The sequence below is a fragment of the Natator depressus genome, chromosome 1 (genome assembly GCF_965152275.1).
Source record: "Natator depressus isolate rNatDep1 chromosome 1, rNatDep2.hap1, whole genome shotgun sequence".
NCBI lineage: Eukaryota > Metazoa > Chordata > Testudines > Cheloniidae > Natator > Natator depressus.
The window spans coordinates 342,453,675-342,466,390 of record NC_134234.1 but is presented as its reverse complement, the minus strand read 5'-3'; the positions used below and the strand labels follow the sequence as shown (position 1 = coordinate 342,466,390).

The 12,716-nt window shown below is 44.2% G+C and overlaps 1 protein-coding gene across 2 annotated transcripts in view; it reads left to right on the top strand.

Annotated features, from left to right (window-relative positions):
* The first annotated feature begins 1,089 nt into the window (after positions 1-1,089).
* KLHDC10 (kelch domain containing 10) overlaps positions 1,090-12,716 on the top strand; it is a 35,385-nt gene continuing 23,758 nt past the window's right edge. For both annotated transcript variants that reach the window (XM_074942726.1, XM_074942725.1), the window contains exon 1: positions 1,090-1,249. In XM_074942726.1, the coding sequence (XP_074798827.1) occupies positions 1,090-1,249 (160 nt within the window). The remainder of the gene's footprint in view (positions 1,250-12,716) is intronic.

The following is a 12,716-nucleotide window of genomic DNA, read 5'->3' as shown; positions in this document are numbered from 1 at the left end:
GGAAAAGACAGGCAGTAGGAACAGAATCTTGTATCTGCAGTAACTCGCTACCCTGGGGTATCATTGAGGCCAGGAAAATAGTTGGATTCAGAAAAGCATTAGACATTTATATGAATAACATCACAGTTGTGTAAGAAAGGATAACAGTATATAAAGGATGTAAACACTGAATCTTCATGGCATAAGTCAACCACTAATGAAAAGATTAGGAAGAAGCTTCCCGTACGGGCATTTGATTGCCTAAAGGTCAATTATAGGGGTTTTACACTTTCCTCTAGAGCATCTGATGCTGGCTGCTGGGAGACAGGAGACCAGATACAGCTGTGTGACTAATGTATTGCAGGTATTTGCAATATTTTTCTCTTCCCTCTCCCATGGAATAATTATTAGTGAATAATTTTTTCCATCATTCGATCAGCTCTAATATGGCAACTACAATTAATAATTATTTTATTTTTTTATTATTTGCATTGTCGTAGCCCCTAGGAGCCACAGTCATGGATGAGGGCCCCATTGTGCTAGGCACTGAACAAACTCAGAACACAAAGATTGATCAGGCTGCTGCTTTGATCAGACCTATACTAGGCCTACACAGAGTGTGGCATTATATACGAATATATATTCAACAACCGCCACAAGGCAGGAGGGAACCCAGTGAATGCTGCTAACAGTGCTTGGTGTGGGACATGCCCCCCTGCCTTAGCACCCTGGCTCTCCTAGATAGATACCAGCCCTACAGCTGAAGACAAGGTTCTATGGTTGGTGAGCATTCAGGAATCGGCTGTGGATTGCTCCTGCCTGATTCCGTAGTGGCGCCTGGAGGACAAGAAAGAGTCGAGCGGGGCGGTTCGAGGACCTCGGTTATCAATTGCTCAGGACTGTCTCTACCCCTCTCTTTGGTGACGTTCCTCTCGTTCCCGTCCACCTGCCAAGACGCCGGTCTCCTATTGGCTCCAGCTATTGAAGGCCGCTGCTGATTGGCCTCTCCGTGGGCGCAAGCGAGCGAAGCCCTTCCATCCTCCCCCGGCGGAGGAGGGAGCGGGTGGGGGGCGGAGCCCGAGCGGTGCGGGGAGCGGAGTCGGTCGGGCCATGTCGGCGGCGGAGGGCGGCTGGGACGGGAATCGGCGGCGGGGGGGCGCTGGAGGCAGCGGCTCGGGCGGAGGGTGCAGCGGGGACGGGCCCGGGGCGGCGCCGGCCGGGGGGCTCCTCAACCGCTTCGTCCAGCTGCCGGGCAGGCCCCACCTGGCAGGTGAGTCCGCTCCGGCCTCCCCCACAGCGCCTGGGACAGCTCCGTCCCCCCCCCTCCACCCCGCGCCCGTGGGGCAGCTCCGCCCCCCCCTCCGTGGGGCAGCTCCGCCCCCGAGCAGCCTCCAAGCGGGGGGGTGACCCCATCTGGGGGTCCCTGATAATGCGGAGGGGGCGCCCCACCGCCATGGCACTGCCCCACCTGGGGGGGGGGTGTCTTTGCTGCCCCGAAAACGGGGACACGCTGGGGCGCGATCGGCTTGAAATGGGGTGGGGCTGACCGTGCTGCACTCATGGGTCCCTCCATCTTTCAGCGGACACAGGCCTCCCATCCTCTCCCTGGGGTGCTGTTGGGGTCCTGGTTTCACAGCCGGGTCCAGGGAAGTACTGAGAGGTCCAGTCACTTGCCCAGGGTCTCTCACAGAATCATAAAAACAAACCGTAAGGACTGAGTCAAGCCCTTTAATTGCACGAGCTGTGAACAGACTGTGTTTGATCTCAAAGGTGCTTTGCTACTACAGCGATGGACCAAGGGAAAGTGCCTGGTTAGAAAACCAGACACTGAATCTGCGCAGCTGGAAGCAGAATCTATAAGCTCTGACTTTAAGACTGCTCTGTCTTTGGCTACAAGATCATTCTTTCATTGCATTTGTCATCAATGTAACTGACACCAATTCAAATGATCTCTTTCTGATGCCAGCAACATACAGTAGTAACATTGACAGTACCAGTGTGAGCTGCAAATTTAGGTGTAAAGGATGTTGCATCTACCAAAGAATGAGTAAAGCTGCTGCTAATTACCTTCATACATACTACTGTTTAAAAGGCCAGCACTTTTCATAAATATTTTATTAAACTTTAAAATCAGCTGTACTAAATTTGTCTTATAAAAGAATCATATACGTTTGGTTCCGTTTAGGAAAAAGAAGAGAGAATATCCCTGTTTCTTTCAGTTGAAACCAATTTTGCCTAATAATATGAAGCCACTAACTTCCATTGTTTTCAGTGGACGTTAGGAGCCTAAATACCTTTTGTGGATCTGGGCATAGGTGGCTTCAAAAGAGTTAATCTGTTTGTAAAGGCATTCCCTGTCTTTTAAAAACAAGACTTATTTTCTACAGTACTATCTGTTCTTTGCAAATGTCAGAGATCAGGTTGAGCTGTCTTGGCAATGCACTCTTCTTACACTCTTCCGATGGTCCTGTTGATTTCTGCTGAATTTAAGCTTTTATAGTTTTGGGGGAAAAAACTGAATGTGAACTGTTGGAGGGCTGTCTTCCTGAATCTGTAGAAAGACAAGCAATCATTATGGAGAAGTGTGAACTATCCCTATTCATCTCAATGTAGTATTTGCTCTGAACGTGATTGGTAACAAATGTCAAACTTTTTTTGGCTGATCGCTCTTGCAGAAACATCCAGTGATTGCGGATATGGTTTGGGGGAAAGTTGTGATAACCTACTCAGTCTGATACCTACCAAATGTTTCCATTCACAGATCTCAAATGTTGGCTGGTATGTAACTATTTGCTTTGAGGTGTTTGTACATCCACCCAATTTGCATCTTCTCTCTACCATGACATCATCTGCCCTGATTTAACTGCCCTAGATTTCCATAAAGTATGGTGTGATCCTTTTTTGTGTAGAGGTCATTGACATGAATTTATGCCAAAGGCTCTTAGCACACTGTGGAAGGTGGCACATTTGCTAAGGCTTTGCAAATCTTTCTTCACCTTCAGTAAGCCCTGTATTCTGTATTATTTCATACAGTTGTGTGGTTTTTTTTTTTTTTTTTTTTGCTGGGGGAAGGAGCTAAATTGCAGAAAGTAGAACTAACATTACAAAAGTGAAAGTGCTCTGGGATATTTTCTATTCCTGGCTCAGCTGCTGATTCATTGTGACCTATGGAAAGTCTTAACGTTTATGCCAGTGTCTGCATCTATAAAATGGGAATACTTTTCTCTTTTGAGATCCTTTTCCTGAAAGGAAAGATTAAGGGGGGAGGAAGATTAAAATTGTACTTATAAAAGTAACTTGTTCAACAAGGGAAAAACTCTTTGAAGTAATAAAGTAAAAACTCTTTAAAATACATTGTAAAAGGATTATAAAAAGTCATATTGTCTCTAGAATCTGATGCAAGAGTCATGCTGATAGACCCGTATTAAGAGAGCAGATATTTGTCCATACAGCAACTGCCAAAAGCTGTACTCGTAGCTTACCAGTTAAAGCTGACTTGAAAAATTAATCCTTTTTGCTTCTCTTACATATAAAGAAGGCCTGAGGTCTTAGAAGGTGGGGGGGAGGGTTTGGGGGGTGTGTATGTATGTGTTTGTTTTCTTGGAGGATTTCTTGGCTGCGGGTTGGGAATATGAGTTCTTGTATCTTAATTGAATGTTTGGCATGTGGAGAAAAATTGTCTGTGTTAAAGATTCAGGTTTTCGCTAGGCATGGGAGATTGAGATATTAACAAAGAGTTTTAAATGGTCTGATGAAAATGTCTTCCCTTCCTCAGACTTACTTGGCTTTCACTTTCTTGTGATGACACGTCACTAATTCAGTAGTCAACATAGTCTTCTGTGGCAGACACAATCTGAATATCTAATGTGTCTTAAAAAAAGAGAATGTCAAGCCTTTCAGACTTTCTGTATATGTCATAAGGAAGGAGGACAATAGAGACCACCTTGTTTGCAGGTCCGGTTTAACATTCACGATACAAATTCTTCCCTTTCCCTCTTTTTAGACCCTAACTTACTCCTGTTTATTACTGTATTTACTTGGTCATTCTTTTTGTAACTAAGCATTACAAATACTGCCTGACCTGCTTTATGACAGGATGCAAGCAGTATCCTGTATGATCTGAAGTTTCTTGTTTCTTTTTTGTTTCCCATATTTGGGATTTTGCCAGTGGAATGGGATTATATAAAATTTGTGGAAAGCAACTTAAAATATTCTGTGCAATGTTGCATTTTTTAAGTAACACAAACACAAGCTTTGGGTGAAAAGTTTTTTCTCTTTCATGCACTGGTATTCTGAAAAAACACAATTCATACATAATGATGATTCTAATCTAAATATCCTATGAGATTCTTATGTGTGAGGCTTATGGCCAAGCTGATCAGTCAGTCAACATTGTTTTTGGAGGTTTCCTTTACTCTTAATGCTGGGATATTGTGTCCACTATAGTCCTGTAACTATCTCACTAATCCTGGAAGGTACTCCATGATCAACTGCACAACTTAAAAATTGCCAAGGTGTCCAGCTGTGATGGAAGGTTTGGAAGATAAGTTTGAGGAACAGAATGGAGAAATAAGCATGTTCACCAAGTCTTGAAGTGCTGCTTCTGTAGCCTGATCAGATTCAGTGGGGATAGACATCTTAGAAATAACATAAACAGAAGAGACAGTTACAATTTCTAAAAGGGATGAGGTATTGAAGCAGGAAGGAGAGGAAGTTGAGTCTTAGGCCTTGTCTGCATGGGACTTTTGAACGTGTTTGCATTCTCTTGAATGGGTTTTAACTAAAACAGCTTCAAACTTTGTTTGTCTGGCCACTGTTGAAAAGCTGAAACTGCCTTAAAAGGTGGAGATGGGACCTAAAAGTCAGTATCAATTTGCCCTTTAATTGGTGGTTGCGAGGGCTAAAACTTTGGTTTTGTCTTCTGTAGGGGTCATGCTCCACAGACCTTGCTGATGTCCTCCAGCAACAAAGAAGGAAGTTGGAACTTGACATTCCAAATTTTGAAAATGTGGGTGGGGAAAAGAGAGTATTGAGGACATGTTTATGCAATGTAAAGAAGCAATAAAATGCACAAACAATTTTTACTTTACAATTAATCTTCGAGAGGATACTACACCTGGAAGAGTAGGTTGAGCAGTGATGCAAGTTGTGAAGGGAGATGTTGGAATTGCCATCCTTGGAGCTATATGAGGCAAGATCCAGACAACTGTCTGTCATGCTCTAGGAATAATTAAATCCAGCTATGCTGGAGGGGGGTTGATCTAAATGATCTCTTAGAGGCTCATTCCAGCCCAGATGAATCTGATACTTGCTTGTAAAGTATAAAGGATTCATGGTTGTCCTTGGAAACCATGGGGATCCATATTCAAATTGTCTTAAAATATATTTGGACACTGGTCCCTCACAAGAAAGTCTTCAGATGTTTCAGATAGAGCTTAACTCTCCAGTTAAATGTCAGTATTCCTCATCTGTGTCCAGTTGTTTGCTGGATACAACTTTAGGGAAATGGGAATGAAGTGGAATGTGAATACTGAAAACATTTGCATCATGTGACACTTACTAGGGCTGAAAGTGAGGGTTTAATGCTCTTTATCAGTGTGTGCTGTCTTTAATTGGAGTCCAGCAGCCTCTTTTTGAATTCTCGTGCTCTCAGTTTTGGCAGTCTTCCCATTCTAGGCTGGCAAAGTGTGAAACTTACTTTTTATTTCACTGACCACTCTAAATGCTTCGACTGGAATAAATCCTGGATGTTGATCCATTTCAGCTCAAATGCACAAGACTCTTGTATTCCATCAAAGTGAGGAAACATTTGTAGCTTTGTTTAAAGCAACTAAAACTGATTACAAATTTCACTCGTTTATACAATATTGTGAGCCTGAATCTGGATTGCCTCTCTTACAGCTTTTGGGTGGCTGCCCTTCCATGCTTCTATTTAATCATGGAGTTGCTCTAAGAAACTCTCCATTTCCCGATAGTTCAGTCTTTGGCTATACCAAACTTTCACTTTTGGGGCAAGTTATCAAACAGTCCACTGTCTCCTAATAGTGGAGGAGTCAGCTAGACCTTGTCTAACTGAACATTATAATGCAGCACTTTCATTTTATGTTAGTTGGAACAAGAATGATGGCACCTTGGGTCCATTTTATGCTAGTGTCTTCATCACAAGCAGGCAACACATATGGTAGAAATCAACCTCCAGCTGTTTGTGTGTTGTGACTGCAGATAGCAATCACTGGGATAAGATTCATAGAATCATAGAATATCAGGGTTGGAAGGGACCCCAGAGGTCATCTAGTCCAACCCCCTGCTCGAAGCAGGACCAATTCCCAGTTAAATCATCCCAGCCAGGGCTTTGTCAAGCCTGACCTTAAAAACCTCTAAGGAAGGAGATTCTACCACCTCCCTAGGTAACGCATTCCAGTGTTTCACCACCCTCTTAGTGAAAAAGTTTTTCCTAATATCCAATCTAAACCTCCCCCATTGCAACTTGAGACCATTACTCCTCGTTCTGTCATCTGCTACCATTGAGAACAGTCTAGAGCCATCCTCTTTGGAACCCCCTTTCAGGTAGTTGAAAGCAGCTATCAAATCCCCCCTCATTCTTCTCTTCTGCAGACTAAACAATCCCAGCTCCCTCAGCCTCTCTTCATAAGTCATGTGCTCTAGACCCCTAATCATTTTTGTTGCCCTTCGCTGGACTCTCTCCAATTTATCCACATCCTTCTTGTAGTGTGGGGCCCAAAACTGGACACAGTACTCCAGATGAGGCCTCACCAGTGTCGAATAGAGGGGAACGATCACATCCCTCGATCTGCTCGCTATGCCCCTACTTATACATCCCAAAATGCCATTGGCCTTCTTGGCAACAAGGGCACACTGTTGACTCATATCCAGCTTCTCGTCCACTGTCACCCCTAGGTCCTTTTCCGCAGAACTGCTGCCTAGCCATTCGGTCCCTAGTCTGTAGCGGTGCATTGGATTCTTCCATCCTAAGTGCAGGACCCTGCACTTATCCTTATTGAACCTCATCAGATTTCTTTTGGCCCAATCCTCCAATTTGTCTAGGTCCTTCTGTATCCTATCCCTCCCCTCCAGCGTATCTACCACTCCTCCCAGTTTAGTATCATCTGCAAATTTGCTGAGAGTGCAATCCACACCATCCTCCAGATCATTTATGAAGATATTGAACAAAACCGGCCCCAGGACCGACCCCTGGGGCACTCCACTTGACACCGGCTGCCAACTAGACATGGAGCCATTGATCACTACCCGTTGAGCCCGACAATCTAGCCAGCTTTCTACCCACCTTATAGTGCATTCATCCAGCCCATACTTCCTTAACTTGCTGACAAGAATACTGTGGGAGACCGTGTCAAAAGCTTTGCTAAAGTCAAGAAACAATACATCCACTGCTTTCCCTTCATCCACAGAACCAGTAATCTCATCATAAAAGGCGATTAGATTAGTCAGGCATGACCTTCCCTTGGTGAATCCATGCTGACTGTTCCTGATCACTTTCCTCTCATGTAAGTGCTTCAGGATTGATTCTTTGAGGACCTGCTCCATGATTTTTCCAGGGACTGAGGTGAGGCTGACCGGCCTGTAGTTCCCAGGATCCTCCTTCTTCCCTTTTTTAAAGATTGGCACTACATTAGCCTTTTTCCAGTCATCCGGGACTTCCCCCGTTCGCCACGAGTTTTCAAAGATAATGGCCAAGGGCTCTGCAATCACAGCCGCCAATTCCTTCAGCACTCTCGGATGCAACTCGTCCGGCCCCATGGACTTGTGCACGTCCAGCTTTTCTAAATAGTCCCTAACCACCTCTATCTCCACAGAGGGCTGGCCATCTCTTCCCCATTCTGTGATGCCCAGCTCAGCAGTCTGGGAGCTGACCTTGTTAGTGAAAACAGAGGCAAAAAAAGCATTGAGCACATTAGCTTTTTCCACATCCTCTGTCACTAGGTTGCCTCCCTCATTCAGTAAGGGGCCCACACTTTCCTTGGCTTTCTTCTTGTTGCCAACATACCTGAAGAAACCCTTCTTGTTACTCTTGACATCTCTTGCTAGCTGCAGCTCCAGGTGCGATTTGGCCCTCCTGATATCTTTCCTACATGCCCGAGCAATATTTTTATACTCTTCCCTGGTCATATGTCCAACCTTCCACTTCTTGTAAGCTTCTTTTTTATGTTTAAGATCCGCTAGGATTTCACCATTAAGCCAAGCTGGTCGCCTGCCATATTTACTATTCTTTCAACTCATCGGGATGGCTTGTCCCTGTAACCTCAACAGGGATTCCTTGAAATACTGCCAGCTCTCCTGGACTCCCTTCCCCTTCATGTTAGTCCCCCAGGGGATCCTGGCCATCTGTTCCCTGAGGGAGTCGAAGTCTGCTTTCCTGAAGTCCCGGGTCCGTATCCTGCTGCTTGCATGAAGTGTTGCAGTGTTGTTTTTCTGGCCTAAGTATTGCTCAATTTCAACAAGCCATTTACAATGCTTGGTGGGACAGATTACAGTGGTTTAAACAACTCATCTGGAAAATGGTGTATTTCACCAGTAATAAACGGTTCAGGTGCCTTTCGTGAATTTAGTTAAGCTGCCATGGTCATAATCCTGGATTGCCTTTTTACGTGTCTGAAGAAGTTTTGTTATCTACCTATAACGAATCCATAAGCGTTTGCAAGTCGCATACTGCACCAAGGCACTGTTTTGTGCTGCCTTTCGAAGAGTCGTGATATATAGAGCACCCACTTCTGCCTGCTCAAGCCTTGAAAAGTTAATTGAAAATAAGCATGCTGCATGTGTACAACATGCCTTTCAAATGCTTACCTTGTTCAGATATAATGAGGCCATAGCTCGTCCTTGAGAATTAAAGACCGTGACAGCTTGCGTTGGATGCACTTTTAGGGCTTGTCTTTGCTGCAAAGTTAACTTTAGTGTTGCCTCAAACTAGAGTCTTGTCTACACACACAAGCCCTTAACTCAGGCCTGGTGGTGCTTTTAACTTGATTTGGCTTGCCCAAGAGGGAGGATAGGCTAAAACATTAGTGAGCACAACTTGTCAGCTGATAACATAACCACTCTGTAGTGTAGATGTAGGCTAGTGCTACCCAAGTGCTGCTCATCCTCCCAGTTCCTTCACACACTTTGCCCCATGTGCTCAGAAAAGACAGACCAGTTATCTCATGATTTGGTGAGAGAGAATTCACTGAGCAGTTCTGTTTGTTGCAACACACACAGCCCTGGGATGTGTCCCCAGAAGTCTTAGTGTCGCAAACAAATGAGTGCAACACTGGTGGAGATGCAGCAATTTGAGTGCTGTAGCAACCAGTGTGGTTGCTCTGACTCAAGGTAGATAGCCTGAGTTAACAGCAGCAAAGACATGCCCTAAGAGGGAGTGTCTCGCATGTCTAGAGAATGAGAATTCTTGTGGCCAAACTTGATGCAACTTAATGGGGAAGACGTTCTTCAAATGCGCAAATGGCAGCTAGAAGCCTAAGTGCTTCTGACTTTGAAAATCTCCCTCTATCTTTCTGGGACTGCAACTAGGGTGACCAGATAGCAAGTATGAAAAATCGTGACATACTTTTTCCGGGCGGGGGTGGAATTGATACCTATATAAGACAAAGCCCCTAATATTGGGCTGTCTGCTCACCCTAACTGTAACAAGTAGACCTTACAGGCTGCTACTGACTCTTATCTTGCCCCTATTCTTTCCTTTTTACAAACTGTAGCTTCTTTCAAAGGCGTAATGAACAAACTGTCAAGTGAATTGTCTGAAACCTACTGTCTATGCAATAGATCAAAGCAAACCATAAGCATTTTGTGTCCTGTACACACAGATCTGGATAAACTCAGTGGATTGTGGGGAGGGGATGTTGAAACTTGAGAACTAGAATTCCAATTTCAGGAATTGCTTCTGTAACACAATCCTTTCTAGGCCAGTAACTGAGTCTCCAACTAGAGAAGGTGAGTGAGGTAAAATTCTAAAATGCACATGGGAGGGGTTGGAAACTAAACTGATGTGATTTATTTGCAGGGGAAATGTCTTTGTTTAAGCCTGTGAAAATAAAACAGAACAAAAATAATCTAAACCCTCCGCTTTTGCTTCCATGGTCAGAGGAAAACTTCCCCCACTTTGATCACCCCTCTGGTAAGAGTGCTTCCAGAAGCAGCACTCTTTACGGTGGCGTGGCATTTTTTTTAACCAGGTGTGCTTAAAATGCAGTTAGCATTTCTGAGCCTAGAGCTGCAGGCAGCCATCTTGCTGAAAAGATTATCACCTGTGACTGGCATTCTGAGGGCCCTATGAAAGAGATACTAACCCAGTCTCCATCCTGCTTCAGCAGTGAGTTCTGACTGCTTAAACCATTGTTAACCGTCGTTAAAGCGAGTTAAAAACTGATTTAGCCTCGCCTGCCTGCCTGCAGCTCTAGGCTCAGAAAGAACTGTATTGAAAAGCCTTCAAATGTGTTTTATTTGCCGTGACAAGGAGTTCTTACCGTGTGAACACCGATCCTGCTTGGCTGAACAGAGAGAGTGCAGCTTTCCTTTAAAATTGGACACCTGTGGAAGTTCTACGTCAGCTTCCAATAAAACCTGATGATTTAGAGCAATAACATGGCTGCCTTTGTGTGGCTCTTAGGGCTATTTTTCATTCCTATCCTGGGATTAAACTCCACCACACTGCATTCGAGTTTGCTTGTTGACTAATTTCTAATCCCCTGGACTCTTGATCAGGAGTATTTTTCATTCTCTGTTTACAGACACCTGATAGCTACAGGGCAGTAAGATGTAAGTAGAGTGTCCATCTGTGAAGCTTGGGTAATATCTTGCTGAGAAGCTCCTCCCTCTGGCTGCTGGGAAGACAGTGTGTGTTGAGGCTCCTATCAAGGTGCTGTTCCCTGGACCCTGCTCAGGGTCTCCATCTTCTGTATCTGTCTGCAGCTAGTAGCTGGCTGGGGATGGAGAAGTCACGTTTCTGGACTGGACAGAGCTTGCCAGAAAGAGCTTTATTCCTTCCCCACATCCCAAGCCTCACATCCTAGATGTGGGGTTGGCAACATCATGCCTCTTTGGGGAGAAGGGGGTGTATCCTCTTCCCCTGCAAATAGCTCTAGCCACTTGCACCTCAGCTCTTCCCAACAAGGGGATGAAACAGATGTGATTCTGATCAGTTTCACTTCTGTCCACAGGGTTCCCAATAGCAACCGTGAAACTGACCAGGTTCTTGTCTGCGTCTTGGGACAGCTAAAGCACAGTAGCAAGCTGGAGTGTTGTCTCCACAGATTTAGGAAGACAGCACTGCATCAGTTCCCTATGTGACGATAACTACCAGGGCACTAGGCTTAGTAATTCAGTTTAAGAACAATAAAACTTAAGTTCTGCAGAAATTGATGGTTTAGGCCCCTTTCACTCACTAGGAAAAGTTTAATTTGAGTCGATTTAATTATTGTTTTTCAGTTAAGCTCTGCTTTAACAACTCAGTCCTGTTAAAGGGACAGTGACTGGATTTCCGGCACTTGGTCTCAAAAACAAGATTAAAGTGGCCTCTCTTTTGAAAATGAAAATCCTAATGGAAGAGTTAAGGGATACTACGCAAACACCATATAGTACCTCTTCGTAAATCCTAACTAGGGGAGAGATTGTTAGCTTATGGGGCAGTTATTACTCTATTGTATATGTCTGGCCAGTGGCAGGATGCCAACATTTCTTTTCCTGAGATTAAAAAAAGATAATAAAATGGAAGGCAAATTGCTTTGTCCACTAAACTTGTCGTCTTGCTGCTCTGCCTGAGGTCCCTCTTACTGTACATTTTTGCTGCCTGTATTCAGTGGTTGAGTTGCTTTTCTTTGTGCCTTGCAGTTCAATTATATATGAGAAAAATTATACAGAGTGGTTGAAATATGGGTGGGAAAAAATCCAGTTGACTTTAGAATGCAGTCACGTCATGGAAAAGTGACTTGATTAGTCCTAACTTAGAACCCTTTTGAGGTATGGCCATGTGGCAGTATTTCAATGTCACGCTGTTTGCCTGAATTCTTCTCCTCCTCTGAAAGTTCCTGATGCCTTGCTTGGTTTTATGTCAACCAAATTAGCTTTGGAGCCTTGAAACTGGGAAAGCAGAACTGACAGTCCGCTCTGCTGTTCAGAACTTTGTACTTTGAAGCTATTTTGTGTAAATCATTTTTTTCCCCTTTGGTGCATAAATTTCAATCACTTCCTTTTCTGATATTCATTGCAATGAACCTAGCAATATGATTCATATTATACTTGCATAATGCAGGTGACAGGGTAAAAATTGGAAACTTTATATCCGATGTCTCGTACTGGAGTTTTCGTCTCTCTCGTACTTGGGTGCAAATTGATCTAAGGCTTAGCAGAAATGGTGTTTATCAGAGGATATGAGTCAGTTTGTTCTGCATAGCATGGCTATGCCCTGTCTTTTATACCCCCATTGTATTGTAATATCATGCCATCTTTTCCCAGACATCTGAGAGTAGAAAGGGCTAGTACATTATGAAGGATTGGTTGCCAAAGGAGCCCAGGCGGGGAACATTCTTCTCTCCAAAGCCTTTGGCTTCACATATACTTGAAGCATACTTCTAAGCAAAGTAAAGAGGGGCTCTGGGTTTCCCAAGCGTTACCTGTTTGCATAGAGTGGCAATCCTGTACTTTAGCTTCCAGACTACTGCTCTAACAAGATTTGCTAAAAGAAGTAAAGGAGATAATGGTGAACT